Source organism: Eulemur rufifrons, chromosome 3 (genome assembly GCF_041146395.1).
Source record: "Eulemur rufifrons isolate Redbay chromosome 3, OSU_ERuf_1, whole genome shotgun sequence".
Lineage (NCBI taxonomy): Eukaryota > Metazoa > Chordata > Mammalia > Primates > Lemuridae > Eulemur > Eulemur rufifrons.
This window is the reverse complement of record NC_090985.1, coordinates 27,162,097-27,183,871: the sequence shown is the minus strand read 5'-3', so window position 1 is coordinate 27,183,871 and position 21,775 is coordinate 27,162,097. Positions and strand designations below refer to the sequence as shown.

The following is a 21,775-nucleotide window of genomic DNA, read 5'->3' as shown; positions in this document are numbered from 1 at the left end:
CTTGTATATTAATACAATATACATGAGAAATGTGTTCAACAAAATGGAATCTCTGGGGGTTGGGATTCCTTCAACAAATATTTAGTCAACACTAGACTATGGATATTTAAAAAAACTTCTGTTGTATTTTCTCAGGTAAAATGGATTACTTATTTTAAAAGTGAATGACATAAAAAGTCCAACCCACCTATTAGCTGTGTGACCTGGGAAGTCATTGTATGCTAGGAACTTTAGAATGGTTATGTATTAGGAATTTTAGAGATAGAAGGAAGCCTGGAGATTATCTAGTTAAATTCCAGTAATTCAGGGTCAAGAAGCCTCACCTCCCCACATTTCATAGTGAGGCAGAGCCAGCTCTAAATTTAAGTTTTTTCACTAAATTTATACCCAGTGCTCTTTCTACTGCATCTTGCTTCTAAGAGCAGAGTTAAGAGAAAGAGGACTAAAAACAACAGGTGTAGGAAAAAAAAAAAAAAAAAAGAATTGCAAAAGGGGCCAGACAGCTAAAAATATAGGTTCCCAAAACTGAACATTAAAAAACTGAACTTATAACTCGCTTAGCCCATTGGTGGCAATTATCTGTTGCCTTTGATAAAAAAAACCTTTAATAACTCTTAGTTATAAAAGTAATGCTCAGCGTATCACTGTGTATGTGTAAAGGATATAAAAATTGATGGTCAGGGAGTTACTGAGGAAAAAATGCCATCTGCAGTTTCCAGAACAGGGCTGTTTAAAAAAAAAAAGGTCAATTATCTGTGTTGTTATAACTCTATTAGAGCCATGTCTGTACACCTGTTGTTATTATGCAAGTTTAAAAATAGTTTCTTGAGCAAGTATGTACAAGCAGGCATAACAATGTTTTGGTCTATGATGGACCACATATACTATGGTGGTCTCGTAAGATTATAATGGAGGCAAAAACTTCCTATTGCTTAGTGACATCGTAGCTGTTGCATTATTTATGTGTTTGTAGTAATGCCTACTATGCTGCCAGTCGTATAAAAATACAGCAACACAATTACACACAGCACATAATACTTGATAATGATGATAGAAGATTATGTTACTGGTTTTTATCATTAGAGTGTACTTCTACTTATAAAAAAAAAAAGAGTTAACCGTAAAGCAGCCTCAGGGAGGCCTTTCAGGAGGTATCCAGAGGAAGGCAGAGGGATCACAGGAGAAGACAGCAACAGAGTGTTACTGCCCCTGAAGACCTTTCAGTGGCACAAGATGTGGGGGTGGACGACAATGATAGAGATGCTCCTGATGCGTGTGGGCCTAGGCTAATGTGTATGTTTGTGTCTTAGTTTTCAACAAAAAAGTTAAAAATAGAAAAAAGCTTATAGAATAAGGATATAAGGAAAAATGCTGGCTGGGTGCGGTGGCTCACGCCTGTAATCCTGGCACTCTAGGAGGCCTAGATGGGAGGATTGCTTGAGGTCAGGACTTTGAGACCAGACTCAGCAAGAGTGTGGGACCCCCATCTCTACTAAAAACAGAAAAAAAATTAGCCAAGTGACTAAAAATAGAAAAAATTAACCGGGCATGGTGGTGCATGCCTGTAGTCCCAGCTACTTGAGAGGCTGAGGCATCAGGATCATTTGAGCCTAGGAGTTTGCGGTTGCAGTGAGCTATGATGATGCCACAGCACTGTAGCCAGGGCAAGAGTAAGACTCTGTCTCAAAAAAAAAAAAAAATGCTTTTGTACAGCTGTACAACGTTTGGGTTTTAAATTAAATGTTACTACAAGAGTAAAAACGTTAAAAAAAGCAAAAAGTTTATAAAGTAAAAAGGTTATAGAAGCTAAGGTTAATTTAATATTGAAGGAAAAAAATTTAGTATAGCCTAAGTGCACAGTGTATATATATAGTCTACAGTAGTGTACAGTAATGTCCTAGGCCTTTACTTTCACTTACCACTCACTGACTCATCAGAGCAACTTCCAGTACTGTAAGCAACATTCACAGTAAGTGCCTTAGACTGGTACGCTATATACAATGAATGTATTAATTAATAAGCTCTGTTGTCCGGGCTGATAGATCAGTAGCACGATTACACCTCACTGCAGCCGTGAGCTCCTGGCTTCAAGTGATTCTCCTGCCTCAGCTTCCTGAGTAGCTGGGACTATAGGTGCATGTCACCATGCCTGGCTAATCTTTTTATTTTTTATAGACACGGGACTCTTACTATGTTATCCAGGCTGGTCTTGAACTCCTGGCGTCAAGCGAACCTCCTGCCTCGGCCTCCTGAAGTGCTGGCTAACAGGCATAAGCCACCAAGCCCAGCCCCATCTATCTTTTATACCGTATTTTTACTGTACCTTTTCTGTACATAGTTATGTGTAGATACACAAATACCACTGTCTTACAAATGCCTACAGTATTCAGTATAGTAATGTGCTGTTCAAGTTTGTAGGCTAGGAGCAATATTCTATACTATACAGTCTAGGTGTGTAGTGGGCTATACCATCTAGGTTTGTGTAAGTGCACTCTGCAATGTTCACACACAATGAATTGCCTAATGGCGCATTTTCCAAGAATGTATCCCCATTGTTATGCAACGCATGATTGTACTATTATTCTAAAATGATATTTTAAAATCACCAATCTAATAAAAAAAGACATACAATTAACAGGTGTTGGTGAAGATGTGGAGATATTCACTCTTACACAATGCTGCTAAGAATGGAAAAAGGTGCAGCTTCACTGGAAATCAGTTTGGTAGTTCATCAAAAAGTTAAACAATAGTTACCACATGATGAAGGAATTCTACTACTGGGTATACACAAAAGAGAATCAAAAATATATGTCCACCTAAAAACTTGTATATGAATGTTCACAGAAGTATTTTAATAGTCAAAAAGTAGAAACAATCCAAATATCTATCAACTGATGAATGGATAAACAAAGAGTGGCATGCATCTATACAGAAGAATATTATTTAGCAATAAAAGTGAAGTACTGGCCGGGCGCGGTGGCTCACGCCTGTAATCCTAGCACTCTGGGAGGCCGAGGTGGGCGGATCGTTTGAGCTCAGGAGTTCGAGACCAGCCTGAGCAAGAGCGAGACCCCATCTCTACTAAAAATAGAAAGAAATTATATGGACAGCTAAAAATATATATATAGAAAAAATTAGCCGGGCATGGTGGTGCATGCCTGTAGTCCCAGCTACTCGGGAGGCTGAGACAGGAGGATCGCTTGAGCTCAGGAGTTTGAGGTTGCTGTGAGCTAGGCTAACGCCACGGCACTCACTCTAGCCTGGGCAACAGAGTGAGACTCTGTCTCAAAAAAAAAAAAAAAAAAAAAAAAAGTGAAGTACTGACAGATGTGCAACATGGATGAACCTTGAAAACATTATGCTAAGTGAAAAAAGCCAATCACAAAAACCCACATGATTCACTTATATGAAATGTCCAGAACAGGCAAATCAATAGAGACAGAAAGTAGAGGAGTGGTTGCCAGAGGCTGGGGGAAGGGTGGAATAGGAAATCACTGCTAATGGATATAAGGTTTCTTTTTGAGATGAAGAAAATGTTCTAAAATTGACTGTGGTAATGGTTGCACAACTCTGTGAATACACTAAAAAGCATTGAATTGTACACTTTAAAAGAGTGAATTTTAGGCCTGGCACAGTGGTTCATTCCTGTAATCCTAGCACTCTGGGAGGCCAAGGTGGGAGGATTGCTTGACGTCAGGAGTTTGAGACCAGTCTGAGCAAGACAAAAAATAGAAAAAATTAGCCAGGAATGATGGTGCATGCCCGTAGTCCTAGCTACTCAGAAGGATGAGACAGGAGATCACCTGAGCCCAGGAATTTGAGGTTGCTGTGAACTAGGATGCTGCCACTGCTCTAATAGCTCTGTCTCACAAAACAAAACAAAAAAAAGTGAATTTTATAATATGAAAATATCTTCACTAAGCTTTTGCAAGAAAAATAAATTTAAAATTCACTCATCTCTTTTGTAGGGTAAATTAGGGCAAATTAATATTCTTTTCTTGAAAACACAGGTATGTGGAATACTGGCTATTTCTGATTCTGGCCATCTAGTATGTCATTTCCATCCAATGCAATAGTCACATATGGAATTTATTACTGATGACAAAAACTGAAAGATCAAAATGAGTAAAAGACAGACCCAGCCCTGTAGGAGCTAATGTTCCCATTTTTTTGGTTTCTAAATATACCAAATAAGCTGACATGTATTATGAGCTTTATAAAAGCCAATCGTAAATACCTAGAACTAAGGACTCATGAAGACAAACAAGAGGCAATTTAAATTTAAATAGTCAAAATTAGTCCAGATTTTTTCTTAAAGGACTTACCGGACTCATATAAATGCCTTGATGTACATCTCCAAACTGGCCTTCTCCAATACATCGTCCAAGTTCTATTCTTTCTCTTTGAATCTCATAATCCCTGGCTGTAAAACATGATCCACACACCACTAAATACTTCAGTACAATATTCAAAATGTAGAATTAACAATGGACATATTTTTCATTATCATCCATAAGTAAAAATTTCATCTGTGGCATACTGATCTATGAAAACGCTTTAAACAGAATGGAATTCTCTTAAACAATATTTTATCAGTAATTTATGTATCAGTTGGGGTACTGAATGAATTACCAAAACAATGAGTTCTACAAAAACTAGATTTTCATGCTATTCCTAGTTTTTGAATATCTGATTTATATCTATTTGATAGTTTCTTAAATAATTGCTCCAAGTATTAAATTATATGCTTAATAAGAGCTATTAGTTTAGTATTAATATATGAAGGCTATAAAAAGTTATTTAAAGCAATTATTTCATAAATAACTAAAGTTTGCAAACATGTAGGCAACATAAAATTGTTTCATAAGTAAACTTTATGATTTGAATGTTTAAGAGTTTTCCACTTCATTACAATCCTATCTCTATATTATTCATGAAGCTAAAGGAGTTTAAAGAGGTTGTTTCTAAAAATTAATTTCAAAATTAGATGACTTGGGACCAAGGTTTAACATGTGAGCATAATACATTATGAGTACTTTATACTTTTGAGAGCATGTGCCTCAAATTCATATATTAATTTGTTGTGATTTATACAAAATCAATTTTTAGTAGGCTGTTCAGGAACATGGAAAGAAAATATCCACTAGCAACATAATAAATTGAATTCTAATTCTGTTAACTACTTGGTAATTTGATTTATTTCAATTAAGAAACCTATCCCCATAGGTTATATATGTTCCATCAGTGTAGTCACCGATGGAATAAACCAAGAGCCAAATATTTTTAAATGTTCTCCTTGGTTTATCAAATTGTAAGTCACACAGAACATTTAGCCCAAAATTTAGATAGTTATTTTCCTCTTTAAAATCACTTTAGCTAGTAGTTCCATTGATTTAACAGTATGAGTAAACCAATGACAAATAGTTTTAAAATAAAAGTTAACTGAAAACTGAAACATCCCATATATCACTCTATAGAGGTTGCAATTGCAAGTAAATGCAGTTATTTTAAAGGAATCCTGTTACCTTCATCTATTCCATAGCATTCTGTATTGCAATTAAGAGAGAAAAAAATTGAAGACCTTGCTTAGAAATAACTAACAGCAACGACGTTAATAACACAAACTTGGAGAGTACATTTCAATAATATTTCATTTTTACAATATTTTAAGCACAAATATAGTAACAGAGAACTAAAAGCAAAAACTAAATATCCTCAAATTAACTCAATGTTATTTACACAATGCTTTTAAATTCTTATCTCATAAATTCCTATATAACAACTTCTTTTTGTGGGGTCTGGATAAAAGTCAGCCATGTTTGACATTTACCACTCAACTGTATATAACAAACATACAAAAAAAAATTTGGATTCTCTGCAGGAATGTACAAATGACTACATGGCTAATCAAATAACTAAACTTAAGTTTATATATTTTTCCAAATTGATACTGGTAGTCAAAATGTATACACTTAAGTTTCAGTTCTTGCCTCTGTTTCCAATTACTCTCTAATACAGGAGCTCTTGAAATGGGACATAGGCCCACTCAGAATGATACATGCCTGAGAAGGCTAGGTTGTTTCTCTTTATTTTGGTAGTGCCTCCTCAAAGTATGCAGAAAATCCAAAGGAGAGCATCTTTTAAAATATTTACACAATAGAACAAAGCACCTGAAACATTTATTTTATAAACATGTATACCTCTATTAAATTCAGAACATTCAGATTCTGATTTACTAAGGTTTCTGAGGCCTCTTGAAGAGGTAAGTTTACATTTTTTATGCAAATGAAATTTCAAGGGCTTATCCAATTCAAGATCTGGGGACTACATAGTCTAACAGGAGATCTGGGGCTTCCATATTTTCCTCAATCCACAAGTTGCACATCACACAGAGAAGAAGAATCTTGACATTTCCAGGCTGTGTGAATGTCATTTAAGAGTTCAGTCTCTCTCCCCACCTCCTCACCCCGCCCCCCCCCCCCCCAGGTATACGGAATGAAGGCTAGAAGCTATTCATATTGGTTAGTCAATGACAATAAAGAACAAACAATTTCAAGGGGGAAATGCAAATCTTTGAGTGCATATGTATATATAATCTATCTATCTCTCCATATATACACATACACATATTTAAATAATACTTATTTGCTACACAGAGAAAATAATCAATAAAGGTTCTATTATCATAGAGCCAGAAAACAAGATTACAAAAATCATGTAATTAAACTGATTATAGATAATTTGAGTTTTAGGCTTCTGACCTCAGGGTGGGCACATATAATATTGCATTCTAAACGTTGAAAGAATACTTCTGTTTACTACCCAATGAGGTATTAAAAATAGTTCTAAGGCATAATACATATCAAAAATTTTTAAATATGAGGAGGTATCTGTCAAGCCTGAGCAAGACCAAATCAGAAGTCTACTTACTTGAGGGCATGGTGTAAGTATCTTCTTCATCTATAATCTCGGCATAATCGTCTGTTTCTGTTGAAATGAAAACAGATATGCTTAAAGAAGTTAAATATCTGACCTCCTGGCCTTTAATGTAATTTGAAAAGGCAAAATCATCTGCCTAAATTGCCTACTATGCTGATATATTCTTAAAACACTATTACTCAACTTTTGCTCATACATGAGTCATTTATGGAAATAAAAGTGACATCATTATCCACTGTGTTATAATACACAGACTTGTTTATCAGAGAGAAAATAGGGCCAACACAGAAGGCTCTTGTAAAAGAAAAAAAAAAAGACAGATATGAGACAACTATGTATTCAGTGGTCCCCAACCTTTTTGGCACCAGGGACTGGTTTCATGGGAGACAATTTTTCCATGGACTGGGGGGTAGGAAGTGCGGGATGGTTTGTGGATGTTTCAAGCACATTACATTTATTGTGTGGTCAAACCTCTTTGCTAATGATAATCTGTATTTGTAGCTGCTCCCTAGCACTAGTGTCACAGCCTCAGCTCCACCTCAGATCATCAGGTATTAGATTCTCAGGGGAAAAGGAATCCTACGTAAACTGCGCACATGAAGGATCTAGGTTGCATGCTCCTTGTAAGAATTTAATGCTGACACTGATCTGACGGGAGGCAGAGCTCAGGTGGTGATACGAGGTGAAGCTACAAATACAGGTGAAGCTTTGCTTGATCACCTGCAGCTCACCTTCTGCTGTGTGGCCCGGTTCTTAACAGGCTACAGACCAGTACTGGTCTGTGGCCCAGGGGTTGGGGACCGCAGACGTATATGATTCAAATTAACCAATCTGTACTGACAGCAAAACTCCACCTCAACTATACCAGATAATATGTTTAAAAGCACATTGTTGTCTATTGGGATTTTTCCAAACAAGACTGGTATTTCCAAAACACAGTACCTGATTTTATTAATATTAATAGTTCAACTCGACAGCATAATCAGAACTTTCTCCTTTATTTAATTTTGAAACAGGGTCTCTCTCTGTTGCCTGAGCTAGAGTGCAGCGGCGTCTTCATAGCTCACAGCAACCTCAAACTCCTGGGCTTAAGTGATCCTCTTGCCTCAGCCTCCTGAGTAGCTGGGACTAAAGGCACTTGCCACCACACCTAATTTTAAAAAAAATTTTCTGTAGAGACAGGATCTCACTATGGTGGTCACGTTGGTCTCGAACTCCTGGCCTCAAGTGATGCTTCTGCCTCAGTCTCCCAAAGTGTTAGAATTACAGGCACAAGCCATTGCGTTCCAGCAGAATTTACTTCTTAATGTATAATCATCATTAAAAGTGATTAAAGGAAAAAAAAAAAGCCTGGCTGGCAAAATGTAACACCAATAAATCAATTCTCCTTAAGACATTTATCATATATGAATTATTCCTAAGTCCTATATGACAGGTAGATAATCTATTTCCCTCCCTCCCTTCCTCCCTTCGTAAGACATGGGTCTCGCTCGCTATGTTGCCCAGGCTGGGACTAAAGGCACATGCCACCATGCCCAGCTCTATATTATTCTTACATGTTTATAAATAATAATATTTACAGGATTTTAAAAAACTTATTCTACTCCAAACTTTACATTCTTTTATTTCTGCATTTCTCCCCCTTACCCTGCTCTCAGTGAATACTAGGATCACAAAACTGGCATTCTGTAGGCCTATAGCTTTGCTTTTGTGTAAGATGGCTTATAAAAAGACCTTGTGGAAGAAAATTTGAGATAGAAGGCAGCTGCTAAAGCACTTGTAACAAAAGGACTAAGCGGGGGAGGAATCTACTCTAACAGCTAAGACAAGGGAAACAACACAAATCACACAGATGGCCATTTGCTAATCATCTACTCTTTTTATTCCATAACTTAACAGGCTCAACTTTATGATACTCTGTTAAGGAAACTAATGCAATTAAGGCTGCAATTTCCCCAGAGCCCTTACTGCTTCCTGTAAAGCACAGGGCTGTCCCTGCTGTGGCCGGATTCTGGGGGGAAAGCCACTCAGACTCCCTCCCACTGCTGCCACGTTACCCAAACTACTCAAGTCTTCACAACCCTGCACTCGACTCTTAGTGTTATTAAGCAGATGGTCTGGGCTCGTCAACACCACAGGCACCACAGCCTCAAATGGCTGCAAAAGATCACTGCAAGCCTGTCCAGAAACCCATGTCTCTCAGGTGACAAGTGTCCACTACCTGAATGAAGACATAAAACTAATGATGACAGCCATGGCAGTGACCTCCACCTGACGGGGCTTACACTGGCTAAAGCTCATGTTGGTTCACAGCCAATTCTGGTTTTAGCCAAAGTATCAGCCATTCAGAGGTCTCTCCTCAAACTACTCTGCCCCCACCCCACTGCCCTGAATCATGCTCCCTGACTTATGTTCCTCCTTACCTATAAATCCCTGGCATGATTTTGTTTCTTTTTTAACTGTCTTCCCACCTCTTCAGAAAGGGGCATTCACTGGGCCAGGTGCAGTGGCTCATGCCTGTAATCCTAGCACTCTGGGAGGCCGAGGCGGGAGGATTGCTTGAGCTCGGGAGTTCTAGACCAGCCTGAGCAAGAGCGAGACCCTGCCTCTACTAAAAATAGAAAGAAATTAGCCAAACAACTAAAAATAGAAAAAATTAGCTGGGCATGGTGCTGTGTGCCTGTAGTCCCAACTATCCGGAATGGTGAGGCAGGAGGCTCGCTTGAGCCCAGGAGTTTGAGGTTGCTGTGAGCTAGGCTGACGTCACGGCACTCTAGCCCAGGCAAGAGAGTGAGACTCTGTCTCAAAAAAACAAACAAACAAAAAAAAAAAAAACAAAGGGGCATTCACTGGAGCAGAATCCTCATGTATCTTATTCACCACTATGTCCTCAGTATCTAAAATAATGCTTGGCATAGAGAAGTCCTCAAGCAACACATGCTAAACAACAAGAATGAACACACACTACGACAATATATATCCTTGGGAAACTGAGGCAAAAGAGTTAAGTAACCTGTGCAAGGCAGCCTAGACAGTAAATGGTAGAGCTGCAATACATGGGACAAGGTACACATCACACATTTGGGGGTAACCTGGTTGACTTTAGGAAAGTCACTTGACCTGGCTATGCTTTCGTTGTGTCCTCACGTATGAAATGAGAACATCAACCCTTGTGGGAGTGTTATGACAATTATAGGCAATGCATTTAAAGTTAAGACGTGGCCCTGCATGTAATCGATGATCAAGAAATCTTTGGAAAGAAATGTTGGTTAGTCAAGGATAAAAAGAAAGAAAGAAAGAAATGGTAGCTCTTTCCATTGTTATTTTGCTTCTTCTGGGGACTCTCTGAAAGGGACCCAGCAGTTGAGGGTCTGGGATTCCTGGGTGCTGATACTCTAAGTTGGTCTTCTCAGTTTGACTATAATGCCTTCCGGGACTGTTTCATTTTATAAAATCCTCAGTAGATACCAACCTCTGAAATAATTCTGAAGGAGTAAAAATAAATTAGCTAATATATATCAGGCCAGCATTATTAACAGTGATTTGGAAAAAATCATGTTGCATATATTTGAATTAATCCATACAAAACCAGAAGCATTTTTTATGAAGCTATGTGAATTCTATATAAAACCTCTGAGGATGTATCAAAACTATCTGGGAATTACTTATCATGATATCTGGGGTGAGTTGTGTACTATGATGCAATGTGAACAGAGAATTTATGGAGCAGAGTCAACACTGTTGAAGGTACATGGATCTGCAAAGGTTTGTAACCTGCCACACAGGAGTTTTCAAGTGTTAATACTCGGCATATTTCTCTAAGTATTCTTGAGATTGATTTGGTTATATTTTGTTTTTCTTTCCTGGCTTTTAGGATTATACAATAGTATGACACTGATATGATAGGTATTTTTACATATTCAAGGGCCCTGACAAATTGGAGTCCAGCCTAAAACTGCCTGGGTCCTCCATATAACGGTAACATAGAAGGAAAATATAAAGAAAAAAGTAAACAGGTTCATAGACCTGTGCACAAATAAAGGAAGCTAGATTTTCATTCTCTGTTTAATAAGAATGATGACAACTAATATTACTGAGAGCTTACCATATGCTAGGCACTGTTATAAACAATTACGTACGTTGTCATTTAATCCTCAGCAAACTTTTTTGCTGTAGTACTATGATCAGCATCCCTGCTTCACAGGCAAGAAACTGAGGCACAAAGGAGATACATAACTTTCTCAATCAGTGGCAGGCTGGTGTTCAGCACAGCACATCAGCACAGAGCATGGGCTCTGAAGTACCATGATTTATCTTTTATTATTTTTCACAAAGTTTATCAGAACTTTTATTTATGAGACCAGACACTCTATGCTTTGAAACTCTCGAATGTTTCCCTATGGATATTTTGGAATTTTTTGCCCAACATGGGCACAGTTTTGCTCCAGGGATGCTCACTGGAAGGCTCACCTGGACTTGTGTACTTAGTTGACAATTTTAGGATTCCTGGCCCATGAGTTGAAAATTTAAAAATAAACATTAAAAAAAAAAAAGGAGACTTCTAAAACATTGGACAACATTATAATTTGAATGGTTGGTATCACCATATGTGGTAAAATAAAAAAGATGGGAAGACATATTAAAAGAATAGAAACTGACAGCTCAGAAAATAGGAGAGAAAAGTCACCAAGTTCTCATTTCAAAGCAAGGTAAAAAGAGACATAGTAAAGTCACTCCTGAAAACATCAACATGCATGCGTACCATTAAAGGTTCATGCCCTGTCATTTCAACAGCCTGATACTTCTGGGGTTACTGGGGAGGGAGTCAGTTTAGAGTGTGGGAAGTATGTCTCAGTGGACAAGGGATACCATCACTTCGTTTGTAAATAAAAGGAACTGCACAAAAGTCTTTAAGCTCAAAAACTTCTCAGGTGCTGAAACAATACTGATTCCCCCCGTAAGAGGTAGATAATGTCATTCTGTCCCTACACCTCCTCCTTCCTCTCATGGTGGCATCTGTGCACTGGCCTGGATACTAGCAATTCTAACAACTTGTTCCCCTGACTGGCTTTCCTGCTGCTCCCCAGGGGCCTAGGCCCCAGTCAGTGGGGTTGGGAAGTTTGAGAAGTCATTAATCCCACACACTAACGTCTTTACACTGACTAGGTTATTTAAGTAATTCAACAGACTAACCAATTTCAGTTTCTTATCCAACCTGGATGACCCAGATGTCCCATTAACTCCAGAGGCATCAGGAAGCAGTAGAGAAAGGGTTCTTTTCTAGGAGCCAAGAAGACCCCACTCGTTCTTAAATATTAACTAGCTATATATCCTAGACCAGGAATTGGCAAACTGTTTTTGCAAAAGGCTAGACAGCAAATATTTTAGACTTTGCTGATATATGGTCTCTGTTGCAAATACTCAACTTTGCTATTCAAATTATAGCCTGTAAATAGCCAGGGACACTTGTAAACAAATGAGTACTATGTTCCAATAAAACTGAAAGGTGAATTTCATATAATTTTGACATCACAAATAGTGTTCTTCTTTTGATTTTTCCCCCAACCATTAAAAAATGTAAAAATCGTTCTTAGCTCAAGGGGCAGTATTAAAATAGGTGGCCCATTTTTGGCCCACAGGAACCCTGACAATGACCAACTGATTAAAGCCTTAAGGCTCAGCGTATTCATCTATAAAATGGGGTGAGTATTCTTGCCCTGGCTAATTCATAGTATGAGGAGATTCAAAAGTAAGGAAAATATATGAAAATGTTTACAGACATTTATTTTAATTTTTATGCTTACATAGTAATCCTCACAACGACCACTTAGACCTGTTACAGATAGACACGAGATGAAGCAATTTGCTTAAGATCACTTAACTCATCACTTGGTAATAGGATTGGGCAGCAAAAAAAGGGTGAGGTTGGAGCCTTAAGACCTTCCCTCTGATTATCAGTTTCCTCATCTGCGAAGTAGTAAAGGCAATACCCAGTAATATTCTAAGCGATGCTGTGAGAATCAGGAATCATGTCAGAAGAGTGCTTGTACACAGGAAGCTCTCAAAGAATGGTAGTTGCTAATTTATTACTATTATGGAATCAATCTAAAAATGAAGATCAAATCTCTGGCTTCAAATCCCATGCAGAACATGCACTTTTCCAAAGACATATTTAGTTAAGCTCTTTCACTGCAATTGCTCAGCTCATTATACTCAAGTTTATCAGTATCTTTATTCTATCACAAAAATGATCATAGGTGAAATATTCAGTAAAAGCATTCCTTCATTTTATTATGAAAAAAATATAATTCCTCCTTAATTTTAGTTTATATAATCTTACTCCTTTAGTATAAAGTTTCATGCAGGCAGTAAACAAAATGAATGGGAAACATAAGACACTAAATGTGACTTTAAAATTTCTAGCTCATTTAAGTGCTGTTAACTATTTGAAAAACAATCATTATCATTATTGTTGATATTCCCCTAATTACATCAGCTTGTATAAGTCTTTTTTTTTTTTTTTTTTTTTTTTAATTTTAAAAAGAGACAGGGTCACTCTGTCATCCAGGCTGTAGTGCAGTGGCACAATCATGGTTCACTATAGCCTCGAATTCCTGGGCTCAAGCAATCATCCTGCCTCAGCCTCCCCAGTAGCTGGGACTACAGGCATGTGACACTATACCCAGCTTGTGTGAGTCTTTAAAATCACTTTTAATTCTTTCCTTTCTACTACCACATTCCTAAAATAGTAATTATTATATATACTTGGGAAATATAGTTTATGGATCTTTATCATTTACAGCTTTTATGTATGACCAATTTTTGCTAAATGACCATTTTGATGATTTTCTAGAACTTTAAGGTTTTAGTAATGAAATCTAGAAAATTCACTACAAATATATACAACTCAAATTAACCACTGAGAGGTGATAAACTGAAAGTCATCTTTTCCGTGTTAAAGCCCTAAACAATTTTTAAGAGATCATTTTTTCATACCATCCTGTACTTGGTTTTGTTGGATCAAAATCACATTTTGCCTTTCATCAAATACTGAACTATATTTATTTCTAGAAATAATTATCTCATAGTAGTAACACAAATGTGAAAATAAATATTACCGTCCCCACTAATTTCATCTGCAGATCCAGGTGGCATGCAAAGAAAGGGGAGTAGGGAACAGAGGGAAGGAGAAAAAGGAAGGAGAAGAGGGGAGAGAGGGGAAAACATACTATTAAAATGACAAGTAAACCAAAGTGTAAGAAAAATTTAAAAATTACCCCCCAAGGTTCAATTCAAAAGATCAAAGAAAGACTATATAGTAGTAGTATGTTTACTTGAATTTGAGGGCACTATGCCAAGTTTTAAGCTGTCAGCACATTTACACAAAGTTACAAAGCAGTACTGTAGAGCTAACTGGTTTCTACCACAAGCAAAATTAATTTGATTACCTCTCACAAAATTAAGTATTAAAAATGGTTTCTACTTCCCTCAAAGGGAATTTGTGTCCTCTTAGATAAAAATGCAAACCAACTAGTCATTAATGTGTATGTTAAATGATAACCAGGGAAATAAGCCTAAGCCCTCAGCGTACCTATTACAAGGTACCAGTGGACTTAAATATTACATGGTAGATGTAGGCCAAGTCCACTACAATCAACTATGGGGAGGTGCAGTACCTTGAAGCTCTGCTGACAATTAAGGTTCCCATTTAAATTTGTATAGAACAACAAATTTTGTTCCTAACAGTTTGGAGAAATTATTATTTCGATTATTATAAATCTTTATTTTCTTAGAAAACTCTCCAAATGGTAGATCTGCCTCTACTATGCAGCATCCCTATATCTCTGCCTCCAAAGCATGAAAAGCAGACAACTGGGGTTCACTTCGACCATTCACCTTCATTTAGCTGCATGCTAGTGTAGGAAATCCACCATACAAAAAATGTGGTTCTGCCAAGCCCTGAGGGAAAACGCTCAGACAACACAAATGAAACTGAGAAGCTATTTCTCGCCTTATCATGCATTTAAAAAACAGCAAACAGGCAAACGTAAAGTTTTCTACTGGAGAGTAGTAGCCCAAAGATCGTCAGCCACAAAACCTTACCCCCAGTTATTGCTTCTGAACACTGAACAGCGCATACACTAATATTCAATAAAGCTATGATCTGTACAGGACCATCTATAAGCATCTAGTTAGTCCGTTTCTTGGGGGTGCCTTGGTTAACAGGAGAGCCTGTGCAAATATGAGTGCAATACCCGTAGAAGGAGGTTCATGGGAACAGAAGACCAAAGGAAGAAAGCGTCTAGCTTTCTTAACTTTATGTTGGCAGTGACTGACTCCTTTATAAAGAGGCAAGAAGAGGAAAGAGAAAAATAGAAACAAATTATTTCAATACAACCGACAACTTTTGTTACATTTTAAGGCACATCTATAAAAACAAAGACAAAACTGCAAAGCTTTTATTTGACTACTTGCACACCTATCTCTAACTATGAGTGTTGGGTTTTAAAAAAACATATTAATATTTTAAAATGTAATTTCCTGTTTTAGCAAAGATTAGCACTAGATACAGAAACAAGACATGAGACTGTTCCAGCTTTGCAGATATAGCCAGTTGAAAGTTCAGATATTTTTACAAATAACAAAATTAAAACAAAATGAAACAAAACAAAAAACAAAGAATTCAAGATTCTTATAAACATTTAACATTCAACCATAAAGAAAAAGAATTGCAGAAAACTTGCAGATCTTGATTTGTGAAAGAGTTTTATGAGCAATTTCTTGCAAATCATCAGCAAAGACACAGACTCATAGACCTTGAATATACACCTTAAATAAATTACCTTAACATCAAACTGGTAACGAGGATGTTTGAATACAAGGGTTTCAAAGCCTCTACTAGCATCATTGATTCATTTGCTTGCTCATTCACATACTCAAAACTCAAGTCAACTGTATTGATTGACAAGACACATCTCAGCCCTCCAGGAGCATACAGCACAGTGAGAAAACAAATAAGCAACAATTACAGTATGGCATAGTAACAGCGATAGTGGACATGTGTCAAAGTGAAGTCAAAGCAAGGGATATAGCCCTTTAAGATGCAACAGTCGTTGACATGTGATAGGCACAGGCAGCATGCAAAACTTAACTGCAGCATATATATTCAGGACAACTTGAATCAATGCTCCTGGGTTGCAGTGCTCAAACTTGGCCCAAATAAACTCTCTACTTATATTAATTTTGCCTCAGCTTTTTATTTTAGGTTGATGCCAGGAATAAATTTGGAAGATTGAGTCAATACGGATTTGCCAATGGATTGGATATGGGAGGAGTAAGCAGAGAACAGCATCAAGAATGACACCCAGGATGGTCTGATCAGCCAGAAGGAAGGAAGTGCTACCTGGTGAGTGGAGAAGGGAGAGGAGCAGCTTGCCCTGGAGATTAGGAGTTCATTTCAAGTATGTTAACTCTGGGATGTTTATTAGACATCTGAGTCTACATGGTGAGGAGGTAGTGGCTGCAGGAGTCTGGAGTTCAGGGGATAGATCTGTGACTCAGATAACAATCAGAGAGTTACTGGCATAATAAAGCCCTGAAATGCAATGAAATCCCCGAGGGGGTGACTATGGCTAGGAGGAAGTGGCAGAAGAACTGAGTCCTGAGGTCCTCAAGCATGAAGGAGATAATGAGGGGTGAGGTAGGAATCGCATGGTATCCTGGAAGCAAGAGAAGGGCAATTTCAAATAGAAGCAACACTGAGCAGCAATAACTCTCTTATAAAGAGTTCTGCTGTAAGAGGACTAGTGGCCAGGTGGGGGGCGGGGAGTGAAGTCAGAAGGGAGCTTTTAAGGTGGGGAAACCACAGTATGTGATATGCTAATGGGAAAGATCTAGGGGGGAGGGGGGGAGAGAGAGAGAGAGAGAGAGAGCGCGCGCGCGCGCGCGCAAGAAACCCTATTAATAGGGGAGCAGGGAGAATTCATGAAAAGCTATCAAGTGACAGGGGCTGGATTGGTAGGAAGTTAGTATTAGGCTGGGACAATTCATCTATTGTCAGACCAGGGCAGGCAGAGCTTAGGGGTACAGATGGTGGCAGGTGGGTAAAGGTGGGTACAGAAGTTCTCTTTTGTTTGTAAATTTTCTCAGTGAAATTGGAAGCAAATCATCAGCTTACAGTGAAGATGGTGGAGAAGGTGCTGGAGGTTTAAGAAGGGTAGGCTTTAAGTGGCTGTCGGACAGCCCAGAGAGAGAATGGACAGGAAAGCCCCACCTGAGGTATATGGTCAGGAATCAAAAGTGAGACCAAAGCAATGTTGTTATGTTTTTTGCCTTAAGGTTCAGCTACACTACAGCAGATGTGAAACAGACAGAGGTGGATTTAATCAGGCTGTGTTTCTGCCCAGTAAAAGTAAGTAAGCGTAGGGCAGAGGTGATAGGAGCGTTTGCTGGGAAGGATGCAACCATTGATCAGGGGTTTTAGGCTTGTTAAGAAGAGTGAAGACACAAAGAGTGACAGAGGGACAGTAGAATAATGACAGGGCCAATGGACTGGAGATCCTGGTGGGGTTAAAGGGTTGTTGGAGTTGGGTACTCAAGGACTAAAGCCATAAAAACAGGAGGTGGTGGTTTTCTTAAAATTGAAATCATAGTGAGGTTACAGCTGTAGATGAGGTGTAGGCATCACAGGAGTAAGTGATTGTGAGAAGTGGAGGACAGGACCACTGGAAGAACAAAAAGACCAGGTGCTGGAAGAGTCACCTACGATGAATACTGAAATCCTCCCAAACTAGGATGGGGGATATGGGAGAGGGGACAGTGAGCTGGGTGGGTACTCAGAAATTTGAGGAATGTAGGAGAGCCTCTTTCTGATACTTAAGATTCAAAGCTGGTGTTTTTGAGGGAGAATCGTCTGGAAGGCGCAATGAGAAGCAAGGAATACTTAACTCACCTCCAGTCCTAGTGCTGCCAATGGCTGTCAGCCATCACCCACAGGGTTACAGGGCACCAGTGCCCTCTGGGTAAGAGCTAACTTTGGTTAGAGGAAGGTGTTAAGAAGGTTCAAAGAAGCTGTGGATATACAGGAATCCCAGAAAACACAAATGAAGGGTTTTAGAAGCTGGGCAAGAGTATGAGATGAAGACAGCACAGGGATGTGCAAAAAGTATGGGATCGACACAAGAGTTAGGGGCATCTGAAAGAACAAGTACGAATAGGCACAATAATGAAGGATAGGACAGCCTTGCTAATTAACTGACAGAGAAAAATAAACTAACAGAAAAAAAGGAGAGAAAGATCGCTGTTCCTTGTCTGATTAACTGCATGGACTGTAACTTGCTGTCTTTAAGATTGCATGGGCTTTAACTTGCTGTCTTTTAAAATTAACTGCCTGTAGAGATTGTTTTTACAGCATTTGAAAAAAGCTGAGCGGACAGAAAGGAAGTGTTAATCCTCCTTGACGTCCACCACATCAGCCCAGCCAGAAGACATTTCAACATTTAGGAGAAACTGTAAAGGGAGTCTCAAGAAGAAAAAAGGGAAAAACAGACACACCCTAACCTCTCACAGCTGTCTCCTGCTAATCAGTCTACAACAATAAATTTTTCTTCACTGCTTTACACCCCCAGTAAAAAGTCCAAGCCGCTTGTCCTCCGTGCCAGCACCCCTTCTTTCCTTCACTTTCATGCTGTGCCCTTTTCTCTTCTCTCTTGGTGGTGGTGGTGGGGGAGTAAAATAAACTTTTACTTCTTTCTTTCCTAATCTTTGTGTGGAGAATTCTTTCTCCACCTGCATAGTCGTGAGCCCCCACCCTAACAATGAAATTAGTTTAAGTGGATCAGTATTTTCCTTTGACCATACCTTAATTCTATTCCTTTCCTCAAGCGTTAGGGTTTGGTGTTGACAATGCTGAATGTTACCTGAGCTCTGCCTCCAGGAAAATGGTCTTTCTAAAAATCATCCAACCTGGGGTGGTCACAGGGGAACCTCCTGCCCCAACAATATTTTAAATTCATGAATTCACATTGATGTTTTTTTTTTTTTTTTTTTTGAGACAGAGTGTCGCTTTGTTGCCCAGGCTAGAGTGAGTGCCGTGGCGTCAGCCTAGCTCACAGCAACCTCAAACGCCTGGGCTTAAGCAATCCTACTGCCTCAGCCTCCTGAGTAGCTGGGACTACAGACATGCGCCACCATGCCCGGTTAATTTTTTTTTTTTTTTCTATATATATTTTAGTTGGCCAGATAATTTCTTTCTATTTTTAGTAGAGACGAGGTCTCGCTCATTGCTCAGGCTGGTCTCGAACTCCTGACCTTGAGCGATCCACCCGCCTCGGCCTCCCAGAGTGCTAGGATTACAGGCGTGAGCCACCGCGCCCGGCCCACATTGATGTTTTAAAAAAAAGTGTCAAAGAGCAACATCTGGCTAGTGAGGTAAAAGTCATTATTTTAGAAACCCGTAAATACGGGAAAATAAAAAGGCAATTTTCCTGTCTTTCCAGCAGGAACTGTTTCCTAGGGTGACCAAACAACTGATGAAGGAAAATTGTCTTTATTATGCAAATAAAATCTGAAGCCCCCCAGCAGACTGAATGGACCCCTTCTTGGCCAAGGGGACCCCAGAAAACCCTAAAGCTGAGTTGCGGGCCATGAGAAGGGAGGTCAGATATGCTTCTTCACACCCTCCTCCCTTTTGAGAGATTTCTTTTCTAACAATGAGATGCTAAATCATTAACACGCCTAAGGCTGTAGAAGACAAACCTTCCGTCACACCTGCAGACCATCAATTTACTTAACAGATCACCTGAGTTTCAGGTGTGTTTGTATGACTGCCACTCTGGAGTGACGGGAAAGCTGGTGGTCATAAAGATTCTTAATTTTCTCCCCACAGCTGGTGACCCTAGAGATTCTTAACTTTCTCTACAGATAACATCACCTTTTTGAAACCTAAAGGTAGTTTTTAAGATGTCTTCCAGGCCCCGCATTCCAGTGGATTGGCTGACCCACCCCACGGACCAGCAGCTCATACCAAGAAACCTACTCAACTGGAACTGTAACCCCAGGTACTGAAACAACAAAAGAAGATGATTTCCATACCCCTATAATTTTGCCCCAATTAACAAACCTAATTGCCTAATCCTTTGCCTGCCAAACTACCCTTAAAAACCCTGTCTCCCAAATTCTCGGAGAAGTGGGAGTTGGGAAATTTCTCCAGTCTCCCCACTTAGCGCTACTGGAGTGAAGACTTTCTCTGCTGTAAAAAACCTGCTGACTCAGCGTACTGGCTGCTTCTTGGGCAGTAGGCATATGAACCTGGTTGGGTGGCAACAGTTTGTCACTGATTAACAGACATCCTTATCTTAAAAACATTCCAAGCTTTTACACAAAGCTTCATTTCTTTAACCAATTACAAATCAAAGAATCTTTAAACCCCACCAACCCACCTATAACCTGAATCCTTCCCCCCCAACTTTGAGATGTCCCACCTTTTGGACCAAACCAATGTAGGCCTTCCACATATTGACTTAGGATCTTACTGTGTAATTCCTATCTCCATGAATGAATGTATAAAACCAAACTGCAACCCAGCTACCTCGGGCACATTTCTCAGGCCCTTTTGAGACCAGTCCACACATATGTGGCTCAGAATAGACCTCTTCAAATGATTATACAGAGTTTGGGGTTTTTTGCATTAACAGGAAGCATTTCAACTAAAGAAGATTGAAAGAGGTGGCCTTGCTGAAATAATAGGAAAATATCTAATCCCACAATTTCCCAATAACAACTAAAGATCAATCATGAGCTCTCTCCCTGCCCTCTGCTCTTTCTCTCCCTAGCAGACTGACAGGCACCCTGCAGGAACTCTGTTTTTCACAGATGTCTTAAAAGAGTCAAGAGACAGAAAAGAAATGTAAATCTTTCTCTTTTTATTCACCAGTTCAGTGCCTTTAGAATTTGTTTTATGGCCTCAAGGTGTTCCTGAGAAGCTCCAGGACTGACAGCAGTGGGGGACAAACTTCAGGCTTCAGATCTTGCCCAAAATCTTATGACCAAGATCCCCAACAAGATGTGATAGCCATTTCTGCTGTCAGCCTACTGCTTCTGACTACTGTTAAGAAGAGAAGGAGCAGATACGACAGTTAGTTCACAGTACTCTGTTAATTTGGCTACAGCCATAAGTCATCTTCACCCCTTTTTAATAATTCCTAAATAAAAAGTCTGAATACCTGATTCTCTTCTTGCCAACATACTACTTTTCCTCTTCCTCCTTTTCACTGAGTTGGCCCTTTTGCACTTGGGAAAGCAAAATATACTTCTTTTTTTCTATTCTAATCTTTGGAGAAATTTTTCTCAAACCTGTATGTATCAGCACTCCACCCTAATAAAGATCAGTAGCATTGATTACAGTATGTCACAAAGCATATAATTTACAAAAATTAACTTATGTTCTAGGTGACAATATTCTAAAATTGGGGCAAGATTTTTTTTTTCTTTAAATTCCTAAGAGCTAGCATTTAAATCAAGCTTTCAGCCGTAGACAGAGACTAACTACCTTGGAAAATCCAGCATTATCAAAATTGAAACTAGAGTGTAAAACCAGACACAACAAACTCTTTAAACTTGAACACAAGGAAGACTTCTGAATTTTGATGGAAGAGTCAGAACTGAGTCAGTACTATGTTATTCCCCATAAATGGGAAAAAAAACTATAACGGAATCACACTAAAACTCTTCCAAAGTACCACTCCTTTCCATACAAGATCAAGCCTTTGGAATGCGTCAATATGGTCTAATGTAAAGAGACCAAGGTCTGACTCCATCAGGCTCCCTATTCCTTAGG

At 38.9% G+C, this 21,775-nt stretch overlaps 1 protein-coding gene across 50 annotated transcripts in view; it reads right to left on the bottom strand.

The window, feature by feature from the left end:
* The window catches only part of PTK2 (protein tyrosine kinase 2), a 266,149-nt gene that overhangs the window by 75,585 nt on the left and 168,789 nt on the right, over positions 1-21,775 (bottom strand). For 19 of the 50 annotated variants that reach the window (XM_069466824.1, XM_069466842.1, XM_069466840.1 and 16 more), the window contains 4 exons: positions 14,058-14,075; positions 6,931-6,987; positions 5,526-5,546; positions 4,326-4,423 (listed from right to left, as the gene is read on the bottom strand). In XM_069466824.1, the coding sequence (XP_069322925.1) occupies positions 4,326-4,423; positions 5,526-5,546; positions 6,931-6,987; positions 14,058-14,075 (194 nt within the window). Of the gene's footprint in view, positions 1-4,325; positions 4,424-5,525; positions 5,547-6,930; positions 6,988-14,057; positions 14,076-15,194; positions 15,279-21,775 lie in introns of all 50 variants that reach the window. The other 31 variants (XM_069466821.1, XM_069466833.1, XM_069466852.1 and 28 more) reach the window with 5 other exon arrangements.